Source organism: Haliotis rufescens, unplaced genomic scaffold, assembly GCF_023055435.1.
Source record: "Haliotis rufescens isolate VD_foot unplaced genomic scaffold, xgHalRufe1.0.p SCAF_14, whole genome shotgun sequence".
Classification (NCBI taxonomy): Eukaryota; Metazoa; Mollusca; class Gastropoda; order Lepetellida; family Haliotidae; genus Haliotis; species Haliotis rufescens.
This window is the reverse complement of record NW_025963824.1, coordinates 16,586,700-16,610,135: the sequence shown is the minus strand read 5'-3', so window position 1 is coordinate 16,610,135 and position 23,436 is coordinate 16,586,700. Positions and strand designations below refer to the sequence as shown.

At 42.9% G+C, this 23,436-nt stretch overlaps 1 protein-coding gene across 1 annotated transcript; it reads left to right on the top strand.

Annotated features, from left to right (window-relative positions):
• LOC124152591 (indole-3-acetic acid-amido synthetase GH3.3-like) lies at nt 1–19,229 on the top strand. The gene is made up of 7 exons (XM_046525575.2): nt 1–330; nt 1,648–2,648; nt 5,239–5,448; nt 8,744–8,871; nt 9,315–9,457; nt 10,744–10,829; nt 18,283–19,229. Exons 1-7 carry the CDS (start codon nt 183–185, stop codon nt 18,535–18,537), a joined length of 1,971 nt encoding a protein of 656 aa, XP_046381531.2. The 5' UTR covers nt 1–182; the 3' UTR covers nt 18,538–19,229.
• The last annotated feature ends 4,207 nt before the right edge of the window (nt 19,230–23,436 follow it).

Sequence of the window (23,436 nt, the reverse complement as noted above, 5' to 3'; positions counted from 1 at the left end):
CGCAGCAACTGAAACACACCAGCTATTCATGCGGGACACAACAAGAGACACACACAGCGCGGTAGTCTGTTCTGTCTGATGACACGGTTATATAAACTGAACTGTGTGGTGGGAGGGACGTTCGTTAAAAGCTATGTTTAACACATACGTATGTCAGGGGATGATGCATTAACGCTGACGGTATGAACTGGGTGGTTGTACTTTCTGTAACCGGCGGAGCTCTCATACTAATCGGGGGCGGTTTGTGCTACCATGGAATTGGTTGGTTTCTGTATGAGCACAGTGGGGTGTGTGAATATACAAGAAGTTGCATCTTCCTCACCTCGGTCGGTAAGTGTCAGTGACTATGATAACGTACTACGTAGATGCGTGAAGACATGCAACTTGTATCGATAACAACTTCTTTCAAATTTCAATTGTAACGACGTTTCAGGGGTACAAGTTGACCCTCCATTGGGAGACGCCGCGATTCGCTGTGCAGAGTTGCGTCCCTTAGGCACGCTAGAAACCTGTGATTTTGGGTTCGAATCCCTGTTCGCCCAGGTTATGTTTCTAGGTTCGTCAGTACCATACCCGTGCTCGTGGGTTTCACCGAAGTGGTAAACGTCGGAGACCTGAATCACTTCGGGCTTTCCTCCCACATTAAGCTGACGCGCCGCTATATAACTGGAATACTGTTAAAAGCGGCGTTAAACCCAACTCACTCACTCACTCCATTGGGCGAATATTGAGTAAGTTTTTTTAGTTAATATATTAACGCAATTATTATTACAATTCATCTGTCATACCTACTCCTCAAACAGTTCGTTTTAGTCGAGCGGACAAGGAGTTCAAACACTTTCTTGCGTTGGGCTTTGTACAGGCTAGTGTTGATATCATATGAATTTCACAGTGAATGTTTAGCTTAGTGATTAGTAGTTGTTCTCAAGACCTATATTCCGTTGTGTTTACATTTGAAATTTGCACTTTGAACATGGTCCTAAAATCTCAAAAATGAATTCCACCATAACGTAAAAATCACCTCCTCAAAAACCGGTGGACTAATGAAGTTGAGCCTTCTCATACGTGTCCCCACCTGCATCGACGTCGCCTGAATACGTTAAGGAGTTTGAAATATGATGTTTAATATGTACGCCATTGAGGCCAAATTGATAAAGCTATAAGTTGCCATTCATCAGTCAATTATTTTGCTAATATAACGTATGTATAACGCAGTTTTATGTAAATACTGAGAGATTTTAAGAGCCAAAAAATCGGATCAACATGATTAGTGATGTTCTTAAACCAAATGTGTTGCCAAAGATATGTTTGTGCGGTTGATTGTATTTAAACATAGTTTATTCACAAAAAGGAGTTAAGACATGTACAAGAGGAGGGAGAGAGAGAGAGAGATTCCTCTTTCTGTTGTTGTTGTTTAACGCCGCACTCAGCAATATTCCAGCTATACGACGGCGGTCTGTAAATGATCGAGTTTGGACCACAGACCAAGGTGATTGACATCATGAGTATCGATCCACGCAATTGGGAAACGATGACGTGCATCAACCAAGTCAGCGAGCCTGCTTCTAGTGAAATAAGGTTTTGAAGCAGTGGCTGAACGTTAATCGCTAGCTCCCATGTATTACTTGATATTGGTCTTCTCTTAAGAGATCCTGATGGGGCTGCTGATGCTGGTGACATCATACGTATTCCTCCATGCTGCAAGTCTCTCGCCAGCTAGGCGCCATTCTTTAAAAACACTCTGCGAACAGTACATCTTTCGAAAGAATCAGGTGAAAACTGTAACAAAAGCAAGACAAACGTTCTACCAGATACTGCAATGCACACAATCATGGCAAGAATCAACTTTGAGAGATATACTTGAGAGTTGTTCGAATACAATCTACGGTAGGGAGCACAACTTCTCAAATATCAAGACCATATCGGAATTTCGGAGTCAACATAAATTAACAGTGCATGAAAACTACTATCCCTATGTCAAGATGGCTCTTGAAGGAAAATGTGACCTTCTCTTCCCTGGCATTGTAGACTTTTTAACAGTCACATCTGGTACAACTTCGGGCAAGAGCAAGACCATTCCCAGAAACAGAAGACAGTTTGTCAAGACGGTTATTCTTGCAGGACAAGCGGCACGAGCAGCAATGTTACGTATCCCTGGTCTGCACACGCTGAAGCTGTGCCATGATGTGAGGATGGTGGAAGCGCCAAAGACAATACGCCCAGGAGTGCTAACAGGTCCTGCCTCCTCCATTGACTATCCCTTGAGCGCCTTTGCGGTGAGTCCACTTGCTGTCTACAAGATAGATACGGAGGAAAACTGTATCTACATCCATGCATTCTTTGGCCTTAAAGAACAGGATATAAACAGCATGGAATTTCTTACCTCAAGCATTGCCCTCAGCTTCTTTCGTGTCATCGAGGAGAATGTGGAACGGTTATGTGAAGAAATTGAACATGGGACTTTATCCAGAAAGCTAAATCTACATGATGATGTACGCGAGGAGTTACAAGCACAGATACACCCGGACCCTGAACAAGCAGACTTTGTGAGGAAGACGTTGAGGAATGGATGTGAGAACATTGTACAGAGGTTGTGGCCATCATGTGTCATGCTGAAGTATACTTCGACAGGATCTTTTCAACATGCCGTAAGTATCATACTATGTCCTCCAATAACAAACGTAACTTTTACACATTATAATGAGTCACGAGTTATCAAGACAAATACATTAAGCAGATTAATTTAGACTAACAATAACATAAAATGACGAATGCAGTTTCACAAATTGTAGTCAAGTTGTAACATCCTTGCAGAATCATATTTACTTTTGCATGAATATTTCTCAATGCGTCGTTTTTTATTAAGCAGGGTGGTGAATGCTACTTTAAGATACTGGTTACATATTCATATTCAGCACAACCCCATCAACTGATAGTCGTTAATCTAGAGACCACGTGTACGGACGATAATTATCAGGAACGTCTGTATCAAAACGCCAGAGCGACGTAACAATTTATTTGTTAATGAGGATTATACTCCGATCGGTACCGTCAGAAATAAAACTGGTTTCCCAAAAGAATAAAAGTAAATTTGATCATGTTCAATTTTGTCACATGACTTAATGCACGTGTATCAACGGCCCTCATTTGCCCTTAAACATCTCTAGATTTCTGGTGTTTAAAACTAACGTTATATTTTATTGGAAATTAGTTTAAAATCAAATCTGCAATAAGGGTAGCCGTAAAGAGAACATCCATGAACAGACGAGATTATAGTTACATCGGTCACATTGTGTTATCCGTTCCGGTGCGCGATTATCCGAAATTCAATGCAGCAATGCATATGATTTAGATTCAAGTTTCTAAATTTATATCCTTCAGTTTACTCACATGGCTAAACAAATCCACAAGTTTAATTGTTGCGCCGTGAGCGTTGCCTTTGTTCTGTGGAGGTTTTTTCTGTCGTAAAACCTTGATTCCCCCACTACTGTGAGGCGACAGCAGCAACTGCATGCCATGAAACAGTTTGCTTTCTGACTTGGTTACACTACGAGAACAGACGGCCTGGGGACGAAATACCAGTTAGTATAGCTAAAATGGATAGAATTATCATTAAACCGCCCGCATGTTATCAAAAATGAGCGGGCCACTGTAACTTGATAATGCCCTCATATTGCTTGACGACGGGCCATTATCACGCCCGTTGTTAGGTGACGTCATAGGGTGGGATAGGTGACGTAACGTTCAATAGTGACGTCATCTGGTTTGTTTTCTGACGTTTCCATATTTGTAAAAGTGGGTCAGTGACATTCGTGTTGATTGCAGTAAATGTTTCCAAACCGATATTGTTTCTTTGTATCTTACAACAAATTCCATCCATTTTAGCTATAATAACGGTAACGCTATTTTTCAGGGTATTATCATTTGCAGAAGCCCTCGGTCTTTTCAACTGCCCCCTTTCGTCGGGCAGTGAATGAAAGACCTCGGGCTTCTGCAAATGATAATGCCCTGAAAAATAGTGTTACCCTTATAATAGAGCCACAGGTACCCTGGTATATTTGCACAAGTGGTTTGATGTTAACACAGTTACTCAATCTGTAAAGCAAGTCGTTATTATTGACAGCATCATTTAGATTCACTTACCGTTATGGCCCAGTCACACTACTATAAGAGTAACGCTATTTTTCAGGGCATTATGATTTGCAGAAGACCGAGGTCTTCCATTAACTGCCCGACGAAGGAGGGCAGTTGAAAAGACCGAGGGCTTCTGCAAATGATAATGCCCTGAAAAATAGCGTTACCGTTATTATAGCTAAAATGGACGGAATTTGTTATCAAATAAAAAGAAACAACAATGTCGATTTTGAAACATTTACTGCAATCAACACGAATGTCATTGACCCACTTTTACAAATATGGAAACCTCATAGAACAAACCAGATGACGTCACTATTGAACGTTACGTCACCTATCCCTATCCTATGACGTCACCTAACAACGGGCGTGATAATGGCCCGTCGTCAAGTAATATGAGGGCATTATCAAGTTACAGTGGCCCGCTCATTTCTGATAACATGCGGGCGTTTTTATGATAATTCTATCCATTTTAGCTATAAAATGTTTTAGAGCAAACTACACCTGGCGTGTAAAAGACAGTTATTACGCTGTCACGTCGAGCTTTCATCGAAAAGCCATGATTTTGGCGTATCCATAGCGTATACATAACGATATATGTAACGCATGTCTAACGTATTAGTAGCGTATCACTGATTTATACATAACTTATGACAGCATATAAAAGCATATTGCCAGCGTGTGTCTGGCATGTTCAACGTATGGACAGCGTATGCCCAGCGTATGAGTAGCGTATGACTAGCGCGCTCAGCGTAGGGGAAAGGTGCCTAAAACGGTGCACACCCAAATTACCACGGAAAGCGAGAGCAGTCTAGATAATTATGTAAAAGGTTCATACGTTCCCATGCGCCGAAAAAATTGTTTAAGCCTCGGCGTACTACAACGTATACCAGCGTGCTTTTAGCGTATACAACTTACACCTAACTTATCCATAGCGTGTGTCAGCGTTGCCGGCGTTTTGGTAAAAAACTCATACGTCGCCATGCGTCACTGCTAGACGTTGTAGTGTGACAGGGCCATAATACATTGATGATCACAGTTACGTTAGTTTCTGAATGAAGCAGTGGTGCTTATAGTTACACTATCTGAGTGTTCTACTTCCAGGCGGAGATGTTGCGGCAAAAATACATAGGAGACCTGCCAGTGAGTTCCAGCATGCACATTGCTTCCGAGGCTCTCTACGGGGTGTGTGTGGACACGCCTGGTGACGACACACATGTGGAGTACACAATTATCCCCCAGGAACACTTTTACGAGTTTATTCCGGAAGAACACGTTGATGAAGAACAGCCAGACACATTGCTGGCGACTGAGGTAGTACATTTAAAACTCAGTGAAACTGGCAAACATTACTGTATGTAGAAAATGATGGATATTGCATCCACCTGGAAATACTGAAGAGACGAACTAAACTTTGTCATACATTTGATTAAGAGCGCGTCCAAATTGTTAGTATTTCATAATACTTGATTTTAAAATCTAAAAAATACACCTTTGGGTTAATTCACGATTATTGAACGGGTCGGTATGAAATTAGATTGTGAATTTGTTCTATTTTTTGCCTTTAAACGCCTATCTCAAACTACCTGCAAAGTAGCCCACAAATCGTGACATAAATTCCACAGTAAAAGGACAAAATGTCCGTCTATGAATCATAGCCCTTGTTGCAATACATCAGGACTCGATATCCAGGGTTGGACATTGTGGGTTAGGAAACATTATATTACTCCTACTCCGAAATCCACACGGAGTATGCATTTTTTGTTAGATTGAGGTGTAAGTGTGTATGTGCGTTGTTAGATTGTGGTATAAGTGTGTATGTGTGTGATGTTAGATTGTGGTGTAAGTGTGTATGTGTGTTGTTAGATTGTGGTGTAAGTGTGTATGTGTGTTGTTAGATTGTGGTGTAAGTGTGTATGTGTGTTGTTAGCTTGAGGTGTGAGTGTGTATGTGTGTTGTTAGATTGAGGTGTGAGTGTGTATGTGTGTTGTTAGATTGTGGTGTAAGTGTGTATGTGCGTTGTTAGATTGAGGTGTAAGTGTGTATGTGCGTTGTTAGCTTGAGGTGTGAGTGTGTATGTGTGTTGTTAGATTGAGATGTAAGTATGTATGTGTGTGTTGTTAGATTAAGGTGTGTGTGTGTTGTTAGATTGAGGTGTAAGTATGTATGTGTGTTGTTAGCTTGAGGTGTAAGTGTGTATGTGTGTTGTTAGCTTGAGGTGTGAGTGTGTATGTGTGTTGTTAGATTGAGGTGTAAGTATGTATGTGTGTGTTGTTAGATTAAGGTGTGTGTGTGTTGTTAGATTGAGGTGTAAGTGTGTATGTGTGTGATGTTAGATTGAGGTGTAAGTGTGTATGTGTGTTGTTAGCTTGAGGTGTGAGTGTGTATGTGTGTTGTTAGATTGAGGTGTAAGTATGTATGTGTGTGTTGTTAGATTAAGGTGTGTGTGTGTTGTTAGATTGAGGTGTAAGTGTGTATGTGTGTGATGTTAGATTGAGGTGTAAGTATGTATGTGTGTGTTGTTAGATTGAGGTGTATGTGTGTTGTTAGATTGAGGTGTAAGTGTGTATGTGTGTGTCGTTAGATTGAGGTGTAAGTGTGTATGTGTGTTGTTAGATTGAGGTGTAAGTGTGTATGTGTGTGATGATAGATTGAGGTGTAAGTGTGTATGTGTGTGATGTTAGATTGATGTGTAAGTGTGTATGTGTGTTGTTAGAGTGAGTGTGTATGTGTGTGATGTTAGATTGAGGTTTACGTGTGTGTGTGCGTTGTTAGATTGTAGTATAAGTGTGTATGTGTGTGTTGTTAGATTGAGGTGTAAGTATGTATGTATGTGTTGTTAGATTGAGGTGTATGTGTGTTGTTAGATTGAGGTGTAAGTATGTATGTGTGTGTTGTTAGATTCAGGTGTAAGTGTGTATGTGTGTTGTTAGATTGAGGTGTAAGTGTGTATGTGTGTGATGTAAGATTGAGGTGTAAGTGTGTATGTGTGTGATGTTAGATTGAGGTGTAAGTGTGTATGTGCGTTGTTAGATTGTAGTATAAGTGTGTATGTGTGTGATGCTAGATTAAAGTGTAAGTATGTATGTGTGTTGTTAGATTGTGGTGTAAGTGTGTATGTGCGATGTTAGATTGTGGTGTAAGTGTGTATGTGTGTGATGTTAGATTGAGGTGTGAGTGTGTAAGTGTGTGATGATAGATTGAGGTGTAAGTGTGTATGTGTGTGATGTTAGATTGATGTGTAAGTGTGTATGTGCGTTGTTAGATTGTAGTATAAGTGTGTATGTGTGTGTTGTTAGATTGAGGTGTAAGTATGTATGTATGTGTTGTTAGATTGAGGTGTATGTGTGTTGTTAGATTGAGGTGTAAGTATGTATGTGTGTGTTGTTAGATTGAGGTGTAAGTGTGTATGTGTGTGATGCTAGATTGAGGTGTAAGTATGTATGTGTGTTGTTAGATTGTTGTGTAAGTGTGTATGTGCGATGTTAGATTGTGGTGTAAGTGTGTATGTGTGTGATGTTAGATTGAGGTGTAAGTGTGTATGTGCGTTGTTAGATTGTGGTGTAAGTGTGTATGTGTGTTATATTAGATTGAGGTGTAAGTGTGTATGTGTGTGATGTTAGATTGAGGTGTGAGTGTGTATGTGTGTTGTTAGCTTGAGGTGTGAGTGTGTATGTGTGATGTTAGATTGTGGTGTAAGTGTGTATATGTGTGATGTTAGATTGAGGTGTAAGTGTGTATGTGCGTTGTTAGATTGAGGTGTAAGTGTGTATGTGCGTTGTTAGATTGTGGTGTAAGTGTGTATGTGTGTTGTTAGATTGAGGTGTGAGTGTGTAAGTGTGTGATGTTAGATTGAGGTGTGAGTGTGTATGTGTGTTGTTAGATTGAGGTGTGAGTGTGTATGTGTGTGATGTTAGATTGAGGTGTTAGTGTGTATGTGTGTTGTTAGATTGAGGTGTAAGTGTGTATGTGTGTTGTTAGAGTGAGTGTGTATGTGTGATGTTAGATTGAGGTGTGAGTGTGTATGTGTGTTGTTAGATTGAGGTGTGAGTGTGAAAGTGTGTGATGTTAGATTGAGGTGTGAGTGTGTATGTGTTTGATGTTAGATTGAGGTGTTAATGTGTATGTGTGTTGTTAGATTGAGGTGTAAGTGTGTATGTGTGTTGTTAGATTAATGTGTGAGTGTGTATGTGTGTGATGTTAGATTGAGGTGTGAGTGTGTATGTGTGTTGTTAGATTGAGCTGTGAGTGTGTATGTGTGTGATGTTAGATTGAGGTGTGAGTGTGTATGTGTGTTGTTAGATTGAGGTGTGAGTGTGAAAGTGTGTGATGTTAGATTGAGGTGTGAGTGTGTATGTGTGTGATGTTAGATTGCGGTGTAAGTGTGTGTGTGTATTGTTAGATTGAGGTGTGAGTGTGAAAGTGTGTGATGTTAGATTGAGGTGTGAGTGTGTATGTGTGTGATGTTAGATTGAGGTGAAAGTGTGTAAGTGTGTGATTAGATTGAGGTGTTAGTGTGTATGTGTGTTGTTAGATTGAGGTGTAAGTGTGTATGTGTGTTATCAGATTGAGGTGTACATAGTTCAAGAAGGTGCTGCTTACATTCAAGGTTGAAGCAGGGAAGAAGTACGAGATCGTGGTCACAACTAGAACGGGTCTGTACAGATACAGAAGTCAGGACCTGGTAGAAATTGCAGGCTTCACTGAGACAGCGCCGAAATACAGGTTTTGCCAGAGGTAGGGATGTGTGTGTCTGATAATAGCAACACGTACGTTATGTTTCTATAGAGCTTGTCCAACCAACGCGTGTCCTTTTGCGTACAATTAAGACTCCCTGAGGAGTATACGACCCAATGTTGCCTTCGGGCGCTAAAACGTTATACAGTCACATTTCATCTCATTCTATCGGGTACCCATTCACTGCTGGATGAATATAATTACATATCGAGCTGTGCCACATGTCCACGGATGCAACACATTTGAAATATCTCGTGTTAACGTCGTGTCCTAAACTCAGGAATCAAGATTGACTATTTCAGTCGCCCATCAATCATCCATAATACTTTCTTTTATCCTGCAAATATGTCCGTCAAACACTTGTCTGCTGTTGATTTCAAGGTTTTATTTAGCGTTTGCTGTGAATTGAATCTTTTTTTAAAATTTCGTATTAATTATTGCAGAACTGGAGAGTGCCTAAGTGCAAATGTTGACAAATATACAGTGCAGGTGTTTGACGCAGCTATGAAAATGGCTCAGTTGAAATGGCATGGCAGAATGGAGGATTACATGGCAACTGAAAACATAATCATTGCCAAAATAAACGGTGAGTGGATTTCTAATTAAACACCATTTTCGTGTTTATCATTGAAGAAAAATACTGATTGTCTTCAGCAATAACCATAACAGTCGATCGTTAATATTCCACGGAACTAGTGACTAACATTCTGATGCTATTGCAAATTGATCTGCAGGTAATTAGCGTATGGTTTAATCGGAACATCTCTATGCTGTATGAGGAACCGACCGCCCGATAGATGTTGGGCGGTGTATATGTTGGCTGGTTTGTTTGTTGTTGTTTTACGCCGCACTCAGCAATATACCAGCTATATGAAGGCGGGCTGTAAATAGTCGAGTCTGGACCAGACAATCCAGTGATTGATATCATGACCATGGATCCACGCAATTGGGATTGATGACATGCATCAACCAAGTCAGCGAGCCTGACCACCCGATCCCGTTAGTCGCCTCTTACGACAAGCATAGTCGCCTTTTACGGCAAGCATGAGTTGCTGAAGACCTATTCTACCCCGGATCCTCACGGGTCCGTATAAATGTAGTGCAATGTTATTGAAATGAGTTTATTCAGTAAGGGGGCCACCGGCCCATTATACAAAGCACCTATCGCATTGAATTTCATCAGAGCACGGTAACAGTATATGGTAGCATAATCACACTAGTCATATATGCATGTCGAGGTACTTTTGTCTGTTTTTAAATGCTAAAAATATATATTGGGGCAAATGGTTTAAAATAAACTACGGTTATAACGAAGTCAAAGGGACCACTAATTCTAGTCCGTTATAACCGTAGTTCCTTAGAAGTATATATACAGCACATATACAGCAAATAAGACTAAAAATAAGTTCGTTATATCCGTCAGTTCGTTATAAGCGTGTTCGTCATAAACGTAGTTTACTGTATTTCAATTGGATTTGATGATGTCTTAACATTTTATCTTGTGATAGGTTTACACAGAAGTAGCATGGACATATTACCTTTGACTTTAATAAAGGGACACTCCATGCAAACGTGTTGGTGCATTCTGAGTTTCGCTAGAATCTTATAAAAATATATGTTAGTGCAGCTGCAAATATATACACTTATGTAATACTGCACCAACAACACATTTTGTGTACCAAGACATCCAATGCAAATATGTTTGTATATTTTGTATTTTTCACGATTGTTTTATCGGACACGAAAACAACCACAACAAAGAACCATAAAAGTTGTTGTTCCCTAAAATACACAGTCATTGTGTCTTAAGAAGACGTCCTCGTGATAAAGTGTTGTCTGAAACATGATCCTCACACATACATTTGGCCCCAGGGACAGTGCCCACGAAGTGGTTCTACTACGTGTTCGTGGAACTGGAGGACGAAGATATTATCATTACAGAAGATGAAAAGAAGAAGGTGAGTCACTATAACAACCCACATGTTTATGTGTTGGCATATGTCGGCCGTCCCTGGCTGATGTGATCTTTACTGTCTAGAATCCCACATGTTGTGTGTTGTGCGTATGTCGGCCCTTCCTGGCTGGTGTGGTGTGTACAGTCTAGAATCTCACATGTTGTGTTGTGCGTATGTCGGCAATACCTGGCTGTTGTGGTGTGTACAGTCTAGAAACCCACATGTTGTGTTGTGCGTATGTCGGCAATACCTGGCTGTTGTGGTGTGTACAGCCTAGAAACCCGAATGTTGTGTGTTGTGCGTAGGTCGGCCCTTCCTGGCTGTTGTGGTGTGTACAGCCTAGAAACTCACATGTTGTGTGCTGTGCGTATGTCGGCCCTTCCTGGCTGGTGTGGTGTGTACAGTCTAGAAACCCACATGTTGTGTGTTGTGCGTATGTCGGCCCTTCCTGGCTGTTGTGGTGTGTACAGTCTAGAAACCCACATGTTCTGTGCTGTGCGTATGTCGGCCCTTCCTGGCTGTTGTGGTGTGTACAGTCTAGAATCCCACATGTTGTGTGTTGTGCCCTTCCTGGCTGTTGTGGTGTGTACAGTCTAGAATCCCACATGTTGTGTGTTGTGCGTATGTCGGCAATACCTGGCTGTTGTGGTGTGTACAGTCTAGAAACCCACATGTTCTGTGCTGTGCGTATGTCGGCCCTTCCTGGCTGTTGTGGTGTGTACAGTCTAGAAACCCACATGTTGTGTGTTGTGCGTATGTCGGCAATACCTGGCTGGTGTGTTGTGTACAGTCTAGAAACCCACATGTTGTGTGCTGTGCGTATGTCGGCCCTTCCTGGCTGGTGTGATGTGTACAGTCTAGAAACCCACATGTTGTGTGCTGTGCGTATGTCGGCAATACCTGACTGTTGTGTTGTGTACAGTCTAGAAACCCACATGTTGTGTGTTGTGCGTATGTCGGCCCTTCCTGGCTGGTGTGATGTGTACAGTCTAGAAACCCACATGTTGTGTGCTGTGCGTATGTCGGCCCTTCCTGGCTGGTGTGGTGTGTACAGTCTAGAAACCCACATGTTGTGTGTTGTGCGTATGTCGGCCCTTCCTGGCTGGTGTGGTGTGTACAGTCTAGAAACCCACATGTTGTGTGTTGTGCGTATGTCGGCAATACCTGGCTGTTGTGGTGTGTACAGTCTAGAATCCCACATGTTGTGTGTTGTGCGTATGTCGGCCATACCTGGCTGTTGTGGTGTGTACAGTCTAGAATCCCACATGTTGTGTGTTGTGCGTATGTCGGCTATACCTGGCTGTTGTGGTGTGTACAGTCTAGAAACCCACATGTTGTGTGTTGTGCGTATGTCGGCCATACCTTGCTAATGTGATGTGTACAGTCTAGAAACCCACATGTTGTGTGTTGTGCGTATGTCGGCTATACCTGGCTGTTGTGGTGTGTACAGTCTAGAAACCCACATGTTGTGTTGTGCGTATGTCGGCAATACCTGGCTGTTGTGGTGTGTACAGCCTAGAAACCCACATGTTGTGTGTTGTGCGTATGTCGGCCCTTCCTGGCTGTTGTGGTGTGTACAGCCTAGAAACTCACATGTTGTGTGCTGTGCGTATGTCGGCCCTTCCTGGCTGTTGTGGTGTGTACAGTCTAGAATCCCACATGTTGTGTGTTGTGCGTATGTCGGCCCTTCCTGGCTGTTGTGGTGTGTACAGTCTAGAAACCCACATGTTCTGTGCTGTGCGTATGTCGGCCCTTCCTGGCTGTTGTGGTGTGTACAGTCTAGAATCCCACATGTTGTGTGTTGTGCGTATGTCGGCCCTTCCTGGCTGTTGTGGTGTGTACAGTCTAGAATCCCACATGTTGTGTGTTGTGCGTATGTCGGCAATACCTGGCTGTTGTGGTGTGTACAGTCTAGAAACCCACATGTTCTGTGCTGTGCGTATGTCGGCCCTTCCTGGCTGTTGTGGTGTGTACAGTCTAGAAACCCACATGTTGTGTGTTGTGCGTATGTCGGCAATACCTGGCTGGTGTGTTGTGTACAGTCTAGAAACCCACATGTTGTGTGCTGTGCGTATGTCGGCCCTTCCTGGCTGGTGTGATGTGTACAGTCTAGAAACCCACATGTTGTGTGCTGTGCGTATGTCGGCAATACCTGACTGTTGTGTTGTGTACAGTCTAGAAACCCACATGTTGTGTGTTGTGCGTATGTCGGCCCTTCCTGGCTGGTGTGATGTGTACAGTCTAGAAACCCACATGTTGTGTGCTGTGCGTATGTCGGCCCTTCCTGGCTGGTGTGGTGTGTACAGTCTAGAAACCCACATGTTGTGTGTTGTGCGTATGTCGGCCCTTCCTGGCTGGTGTGGTGTGTACAGTCTAGAAACCCACATGTTGTGTGTTGTGCGTATGTCGGCAATACCTGGCTGTTGTGGTGTGTACAGTCTAGAATCCCACATGTTGTGTGTTGTGCGTATGTCGGCCATACCTGGCTGTTGTGGTGTGTACAGTCTAGAATCCCACATGTTGTGTGTTGTGCGTATGTCGGCTATACCTGGCTGTTGTGGTGTGTACAGTCTAGAAACCCACATGTTGTGTGTTGTGCGTATGTCGGCCATACCTTGCTAATGTGATGTGTACAGTCTAGAAACCCACATGTTGTGTGTTGTGCGTATGTCGGCTATACCTGGCTGTTGTGGTGTGTACAGTCTAGAAACCCACATGTTGTGTTGTGCGTATGTCGGCCCTTCCTGGCTGTTGTGATGTGTACAGTCTAGAATCCCACATGTTGTGTGCTGTGCGTATGTCGGCCCTTCCTGCCTGGTATGGTGTGTACAGTCTAGAAACCCACATGTTGTGTGCTGTGCGTATGTCGGCAATACCTTGCTGGTGTGATGTGTACAGTCTAGAAACCTACATGTTGTGTGCTGTGCGTATGTCGGCAATACCTGGCTGTTGTGGTGTGGACAGTCTAGAAACCCACATGTTGTGTGTTGTGCGTATGTCGGCCCTTCCTGGCTGTTGTGATGTGTACAGTCTAGAAACCCACATGTTGTGTGTTGTGCGTATGTCGGCAATACCTGGCTGGTGTGGTGTGTACAGTCTAGAAACCCACATGTTGTGTGTTGTGCGTATGTCGGCCATACCTTGCTTATGTGATGTGTACAGTCTAGAAACTCACATGTTGTGTGTTGTGCGTATGTCGGCCCTTCCTGGCTGTTGTGATGTGTACAGTCTAGAAACTCACATGTTGTGTGTTGTGCGTATGTCGGCCCTATCGATCCTGGCTGTTGTGATGTGTACAGTCTAGAAACCCACATGTTGTGTGTTGTGCGTATGTCGGCAATACCTTGCTGTTGTGGTGTGTACAGCCTAGAAACCCACATGTTGTGTGCTGTGCGTATGTCGGCCCTTCCTGGCTGTTGTGGTGTGGACAGTCTAGAAACCCACATGTTGTGTTGTGCGTATGTCGGCCCTTCCTGGCTGTTGTGATGTGTACAGTCTAGAAACCGACATGTTATGTGTTGTGCGTATGTCGGCCCTTCCTGGCTGTTGTGATGTGTACAGTCTAGAAACCCACATGTTGTGTGTTGTGCGTATGTCGGTCCTTCCTGGATGTTGTGGTGTGTACAGTCTAGAAACCCACATGTTGTGTGCTATGCGTATGTCGGCCCTTCCTGGCTGTTGTGGTGTGGACAGTCTAGAAACCCACATGTTGTGTTGTGCGTATGTCGGCCCTTCCTGGCTGTTGTGGTGTGTACAGTCTAGAAACCCACATGTTGTGTGTTGTGCGTATGTCGGCCCTTCCTGGCTGTTGTGATGTGTACAGTCTAGAAACCCACATGTTGTGTGCTGTGCGTATGTCGGCAATACCTGGCTGTTGTGATGTGTACAGTCTAGAAACCCACATGTTGTGTGTTGTGCGTATGTCGGCAATACCTGGCTGTTGTGATGTGTACAGTCTAGAAACCCACATGTTGTGTGCTGTGCGTATGTCGGCAATACCTGGCTGTTGTGGTGTGTACAGTCTAGAAACCCACATGTTGTGTGTTGTGCGTATGTCGGCCCTTCCTGGCTGTTGTGATGTGTACAGTCTAGAAACCCACATGTTGTGTGCTGTGCGTATGTCGGCAATACCTGGCTGTTGTGATGTGTACAGTCTAGAAACCCACATGTTGTGTGTTGTGCGTATGTCGGCAATACCTGGCTGTTGTGATGTGTACAGTCTAGAAACCCACATGTTGTGTGCTGTGCGTATGTCGGCAATACCTGGCTGTTGTGGTGTGTACAGTCTAGAAACCCACATGTTGTGTTGTGCGTATGTCGGCCCTTCCTGGCTGTTGTGATGTGTACAGTCTAGAAACCCACATGTTGTGTGTTGTGCGTATGTCGGCAATACCTGGCTGTTGTGGTGTGGACAGTCTAGAAACCCACATGTTGTGTGCTGTGCGTATGTCGGCCCTTCCTGGCTGTTGTGATGTGTACAGTCTAGAATCCCACATGTTGTGTGTTGTGCGTATGTCGGCCCTTTCTGGATGTTGTGGTGTGTACAGTCTAGAATTCCACATGTTGTGTGCTGTGCGTATGTCGGCAATACCTTGCTGGTGTGATGTGTACAGTCTAGAAACCCACATGTTGTGTGTCGTGCGTATGTCGGCCCTTCCTGGCTGTTGTGATGTGTACAGTCTAGAAACCCACATGTTGTGTGCTGTGCGTATGTCGGCCATACCTTGCTGTTGTGATGTGTACAGCCTAGAAACCCACATGTTGTGTGTCGTGCGTATGTCGGCAATACCTGGCTGTTGTGATGTGTACAGTCTAGAAGCCCACATGTTGTGTGCTGTGCGTATGTCGGCCATACCTTGCTAATGTGATGTGTACAGTCTAGAAACCCACATGTTGTGTGCTGTGCGTATGTCGGCCCTTCCTGGCTGTTGTGATGTGTACAGTCTAGAAACCCACATGTTGTGTGCTGTGCGTATGTCGGCCCTTCCTGGCTGTTGTGATGTGTACAGTCTAGAAACCCACATGTTGTGTGCTGTGCGTATGTCGGCCCTTCCTGGCTGTTGTGATGTGTACAGTCTAGAAACCCACATGTTGTGTGTTGTGCGTATGTCGGCAATACCTTGCTGTTGTGGTGTGTACAGTCTAGAAACTCACATGTTGTGTGTTGTGCGTATGTCGGCAATACCTGGCTGTTGTGTTGTGTACAATCTAGAAACCCACATGTTGTGTGTTGTGCGTATGTCGGCCCTTCCTGGCTGTTGTGGTGTGTACAGTCTAGAAACCCACATGTTGTGTGTTGTGCGTATGTCGGCAATACCTGGCTGTTGTGGTGTGTACAGTCTAGAATCCCACATGTTGTGTGCTGTGCGTATGTCGGCCCTTCCTGGCTGTTGTGGTGTGTACAGTCTAGAAACCCACATGTTGTGTGTTGTGCGTATGTCGGCAATACCTGGCTGTTGTGATGTGTACAGTCTAGAATCCCACATGTTGTGTGCTGTGCGTATGTCGGCCCTTCCTGGCTGTTGTGGTGTGTACAGTCTAGAAACCCACATGTTGTGTGTTGTGCGTATGTCGGCCCTTCCTGGCTGTTGTGATGTGTACAGTCTAGAAACCCACATGTTGTGTGTTGTGCGTATGTCGGCAATACCTGGCTGTTGTGGTGTGTACAGTCTAGAATCCCACATGTTGTGTGCTGTGCGTATGTCGGCCCTTCCTGGCTGTTGTGGTGTGTACAGTCTAGAAACCCACATGTTGTGTGTTGTGCGTATGTCGGCAATACCTGGCTGTTGTGATGTGTACAGTCTAGAATCCCACATGTTGTGTGCTGTGCGTATGTCGGCCCTTCCTGGCTTTTGTGGTGTGTACAGTCTAGAAACCCACATGTTGTGTGCTGTGCGTATGTCGACTATACGTGGATGTTGTGGTGTGTACAGTCTAGAAACTCACATGTTGTGTGCTGTGCGTATGTCGGCCCTTCCTGGCTGTTGTGGTGTGTACAGTCTAGAAACCCACATGTTGTGTGCTGTGCGTATGTCGGCCCTTCCTGGCTGTTGTGGTGTGTACAGTCTAGAAACTCACATGTTGTGTGCTGTGCGTATGTCGACTATATGTGGATGTTGTGGTGTGTGTACAGTCTAGAAACTCACATGTTGTGTGTTGTGCGTATGTCGGCCCTTCCTGGCTGTTGTGGTGTGTACAGTCTAGAAACTCACATGTTGTGTGCTGTGCGTATGTCGGCAATACCTGGCTGTTGTGTTGTGTGTACAGTCTAGAAACTCACATGTTGTGTGTTGTGCGTATGTCGGCCCTTCCTGGCTGTTGTGATGTGTACAGTCTAGAAACCCACATGTTGTGTGTTGTGCGTATGTCGGCCCTTCCTGGCTGTTGTGGTGTGTACAGTCTAGAAACCCACATGTTGTGTGCTGTGCGTATGTCGACTATACGTGGATGTTGTGGTGTGTACAGTCTAGAAACCCACATGTTGTGTGTTGTGCGTATGTCGGCAATACCTGGCTGTTGTGATGTGTACAGTCTAGAAACCCACATGTTGTGTTGTGCGTATGTCGGCCCTTCCTGGCTGTTGTGGTGTGTACAGTCTAGAAACTCACATGTTGTGTGTTGTGCGTATGTCGGCCCTTCCTGGCTGTTGTGGTGTGTACAGTCTAGAAACTCACATGTTGTGTGTTGTGCGTATGTCGGCCCTTCCTGGCTGTTGTGGTGTGTACAGTCTAGAAACCCACATGTTGTGTGCTGTGCGTATGTCGGCCCTTCCTGGCTGTTGTGTTGTGTGTACAGTCTAGAAACTCACATGTTGTGTGCTGTGCGTATGTCGGCCCTTCCTGGCTGTTGTGGTGTGTACAGTCTAGAAACCCACATGTTGTGTGTCGTGCGTATGTCGACTATACGTGGATGTTGTGGTGTGTACAGTCTAGAAACCCACGTGTTGTGTGTTGTGCGTATGTCGGCCCTTCCTGGCTGTTGTGGTGTGTACAATCCTAGGGTGTAAATCATTCCTCATGAAGAACAACCTTTATAGCGTGGTAAGGGCCCCTGTTGGGAGAGCGGAAAGTCAGTGGTTCCCTTCTGTGGCCGTATTATATAATTTAAAAAAAAAAGATGATAGTTGCTTTTTGCCTACCTGGTGCGCGACAGTAGGGAGACAAAACAAGGACTGGTTGGCTCTCAGTCAGTGAGAATGTGTCTGAGTTGGGTATACATGTTAAAACTACGGCATGGTATCTCGTGTGTATGTATGTGAAATAGTCTTTACCATGACGTTAAGCCCCATTTCACCTCACCTCACCGCTGCTCGTAAATATCAATCCAGAGTTGTATCCTCCGGTGTCGGTTATCGCCTTTATGTGGCTGGAATGTTGCTGAGTCGGCGTAAAAAAACAAACAAACAAGAGAAAGCAAACCAAGCGTTTTCCGAGTCACATCGCTGTCGCTGTTGCAGGTTGGCGAATGTCTACTGGCCTGCAACGAGGACTATAAAGAGGTCCACGGCTATGGAGGGGTTGTAGATCCCGAGGTGATACAGGTGAAAAGGGGCACTTTCAAACAAGCCAGACGTCTCATCTTGAGTCTGAACCCTGATGCTTCCAGCAGCCAATACAAGCCAGTCAGGTTCATGCGAAATGTTCCCGTACTCCGCTATCTCCTCCAACATACCCAAGATCAACACAACGAACAGGAAGCTCATCAAAAGTAAGTCTTTTGTGTGCTCGACTCACATGAGACAAATGAACTGATTCCCAACAGAGCCTCCACGATGCACAGTATAGAATGAAATGCAATTATAGAAATTTGCTGAAATTGCAACAATCTTTTATTCAGCATAGTTCCTTTTTAGAAAACAAGCTCTTTTCTTTTAAGACAAATAATGTTTGATATAGAAGAATTTATCGCAATGTCTTATTCTTTACAACAACAAGAACTACTACTATTACTATTACCACTAAGAATAATAATCTATGGTACTGTCTAATTCTTTGTAGAAAACTATTTCTTTTTGCATTGACTGCTACTAGTACTACTACTACTACTACTACTACTACTACTACTACTACTACTACCACTACTACTACTACTTCTACTACCACCACCACCAACAACAAGAACTACTACTGCTGCCGTTACTACTGATAATAATAACAATGATAAATATAATAATAAAAATCAGAAATGTCGATAATTATATTTTTTTATAATTTGCAACACATTTCACAGTGACGTGATAACAGTCCGACTAGAAACCCTGCACTATGCTATAGTTTGATAAATATACTCACACGCAAAAGAAACGCAAGTCGAGTATGCAGTATACATGTTATTTATTTTCAACACTTAAGACAAGAAATACTAATAGGGCAAGATTGACAAAAATTTGACTGAAGACAGTTTAATGGATTAAAAGGCAGATGACATAATTGTTTTTTTCAAATGTTAAGGGCTTACACAGTTTTGGGTCAATGCCCAAAATGTCAGTCAATACCTGGTGTGACCACCATTAGCATTGATCACTGCCACACATCTCCTGTACATTGAGTGGATCAGACGATTTGTGAAGGCCCTAGGGATCCTCCTGCACACATCCAGAGCAGCTGTGTGTAGGTCATCGGCAGTTGTAGGGACTGGGCGCACATTGTGCAGACGCCTTTGAACCTCATCCCACAAGTGTTCGATGGGGTTCAGATCAGGGCTGAGGGCTGGCCACGGTAGAACACAGATGTTATGTTGTTGCAGAAAGGCCAAGGTAGCTCTGGCAACATGGGGACGAGCGTTGTCCTGCTAGAAAATGTGTTGTTGATGTTGTTCAAAAAATGGAACAACGTGGGGTCTGATCACTTGGTCGATATACCGCTAGACACTATGTACAATCCATTTATTTGACCATTTTTGATTATTGTTGACATATTTGGGACAACTGTTCTAATGAACAAGCTAACGTTTTGGAAAAAAATTACACTGAGATGCTCTAAGAACCATATGTGGCGCTGTCCGGGATACGAGTCATCAGAAGATTTACAATGAAACAAATTGTAAGTCATTAAAAGACAGAAGATACAATCGGTAATGTTTTACAAAATGAATAACCATTTATCCCCGAATATCTTGTTGGCGTATTTCTAATACAATTCCTAATAACATAAGCTATGACTTAAGGGGTAAAACTAATCTTCAAACAGTGAAGTGTAAAACAAAAGCTTATGCAGATTCATTTATACCAGCTACAACACAACTTTGGAATATGTTACCAGAAAACCTAACGGGGACAGAGACCGTTACACAATTTAAGAATTTGCTTCACGTAAAGGGAGATAATGGTATACTCTAGGATTAAAATTATGGTTGGTTGGTTGGTTTGTTGTTTTACGACGCACTCAGCAATATTCCAGCTATATGACGGCGGTCTGTAAATAATCGAGTCTGGACCAGACAATCCAGTGATTAATTTCATGAACATCTATCACCGCATTTGGGATCGATGACATGCATCAACCAAGTCAGCGAGCCTGACCCCCCGATCCCGTTAGTCGCCTCTCACGACAAGCATAGTCGCCTTTTACGGCAAGCATGGGTTGCTGAAGACCTAGTCTACCCCAGATCTTCGCGGGTCTTATATTTAAATAATAGAAGCAGATTATGTCAAATCATTCACAGTCGCCCAGGCTTGGCTGCAGCGATCTTAACGCAGATCAGTATTATGATAGATATATCTTGGACACAAAACCTTGTTCCTGTGGATATCATACCGAAGATGCCCTACACTTCTTTTTTGTGTGTACAAATTAACTATGAGCTTTGAAATGAAATGTGTATTTACCAACATGATTATTCTTTACAAACAGTGTTATGCGGAAATTCGTATTTGAGTAAGGATGAGCAAATATTAATATTAGATTAAATTCAAAACTTTATATTGAAAACTGCCACATTTTCAGTTAAATGAACAGTTTAATATAAACTGCAAATATATTTATTATATATACACATCTAGCTTGGCATGTACAATTCATTTGTTACATCTAACCTTCATTGATTTATTTATTGCAATATGTCCTATTTTCCACTTTTCACACTTTTGTGTAAATATATATTATGCTTAAACAACATGTGCAGGTACACGTGCGCGTATTTTATGAAAAAAACCAATTCGTCTTTCATTGCACAAAGTCTGGCTGAATATCTCACATTCAAACGACTGTCTAGACACCTTACTAACACAATGTTCGGCGAAAAGGGATTTCATAGAAGGGGTAGACTCAGTTCGTGAGAGACATGTGATTGACTTTGTGACAAATGCACATGACCGCCGCTTCACTGACTTTTTCATAGATCCAGCTACTGTATCCTGAACGGAAGGCAGCAAATCTCAAATGACTGTACATACATATCAACAAGTGGCGCTTCAGTCGTCGACCACCGCCTCATACCACATGAGAACTTGGAGATTATAGACAGTGTAGGGTATTATGCCCTTCTCTTCTTGCCAGCACCGTACGACTAGTGGCGCTTCAGTCGTCGACCACCCCCTCATATCACATGAGAACTTGGACGATTATAGACAGCGTGGGGTATGATGCCCTTCTCTTCTTGCCAGTACCGCATGACTAGTGGAGAGCACAGCAACACCTACATGACCGGTGTGACTTAGTAACGCTGATAAGTCTCATGTTGTATATGTAGCGGCCATAAAATTTCCGAGTCCCGTGATGGGATTCGAACCACGGACCTTCTGAACCGAGGTCGGACGCCTTGTCCACATGACCAAAGAGGTTAACCCCGTCAGCAAGCTTACAAGGTAAGGATGTCGTCTGTGGGATGACTCTACGCCCTGCTACATATAGTTTAGAAATCCTAGCGTCTCCAAAACTACACAACAGGTTTGTATTGGTAGTTCGTCTTTAAGTATTGTTAACTTAAGTATTGAACATCTTGATTATAACACAATGACAAAGACTGCGGCCAGATCAGCTAACAGAGCTTTAGGCCTACATATTTATAGGAATAAGACAATAGGAGGTATGCAGTTTAGCACTTTTACTGTGTTATATGACTTTACGCGTACGGCGCATCTGTTTGGGGTAACCGTGATGTATCTGCTGTTACAGCTGTAGACCACCGTGCCATCAGGTTTTTTCTGGGGGTGGGTAGATATGCACCTGATTTGGCTCTTAATGGGGATACAGGGTGGATACCTCCGATTGTCAGACAGTGGATATGTATAGCTAGACAGTGGTATCGTTTTAGAAATATGCCTGATCGATTAAATAAACTTGTTTTTTTTATTGGCGGAAAGGCTTTCCGCCAATCACAAGTACTGGGTTTCACGTTTTTCGTCAAAATTGGCCAACCTAAACATACAGCATATTTTCAAGATCTACAGTCTGGTTTAAATACAGAAGATATTTCAAGCAAAATACAAGATGTCCTTCTGGGAAAAAAATATCTGAAAAGCTGGCAGAAACTTCAGTGGAAAGATAATGATTATACTGGTACAAGTAAACTCCGTACATGCAGGATTTTTAAAGATTGTTATTGCTGTGAAAACTATGTCAAGAGTTTTATGCCCCTGAGTTAAAGATCTGCCTTTACAAAATTTAGATGTGGTATTGCTCCTTTAAGGATCGAAACAGGCAGATATATTACTTAAAGGTTGAAGACAGAGTGTACTTTAATTGTAACGATCATCTTGGAGATGAAAAACATAATTCGAATGTCCACTATACGATGATCTAAGATCTACATTATTCACGGGTATAACGGCTAAAATGTCCAACTTTTAAAACCTATCAAACAATGAGAAATTGTGTGTCCTTTTTAACATGAGGTATATGTCACTGCCAAAATCTGCTTTTTAATATTACAACGCAGAAAGCTATTGCTTTATGGGTAAAACGTTTTCTTTATCTGTATATATCATCGAGTTCTGTGCATTGTCTCTCATAACTTTATATATGAGTGGCGCTGTATTCTTATTTGTATGTACCAACGTCTATTTTATGCATGGTTTATTAAGATGTACAGCGGTGATATCTGTATACGTCCCATTAACCACACTGGGCATTTAAGTAACACCAGGTGTGCGATATATAGGTACACGTACCCGCATTTTATGAACAAAAACCGTTTCGTCTTTGAATATCTGAATATCTCACATTCTAACGAAATCTCGAAATACATATTTTATTTTATGCGGTGTCGAACTGACCAATGGGAATTGTGTTTAAAGCCGATTGAGGAAGACTTGAGTGAATATGATGACACCAATGCAACTTTGAAATGCATTGCCACTCTTGGTATGAAAGAAATGGGAACGGTCCCGAAAAAAACAACAGCCTTCTTATGATAATTCCCATATTCTCATTACTATGTTGTATGTAATTACAGTGTCGGCCTTATTTACAGGTGAGTCTACAATACTGGCTCTCGTTCAATTACAATCCGCCACACCACACGTGAATAAACACTTGCTGTGGGCAAATACCCAGCCTGTATATATATATATATTGAACAACAAAAGTTCCCGTCACATTGAATAAGATTTAATGCCAAGTTATGTTTTTTTTACCAAATCTGAAACAATTTCGGTTTGCAACAGATAAAA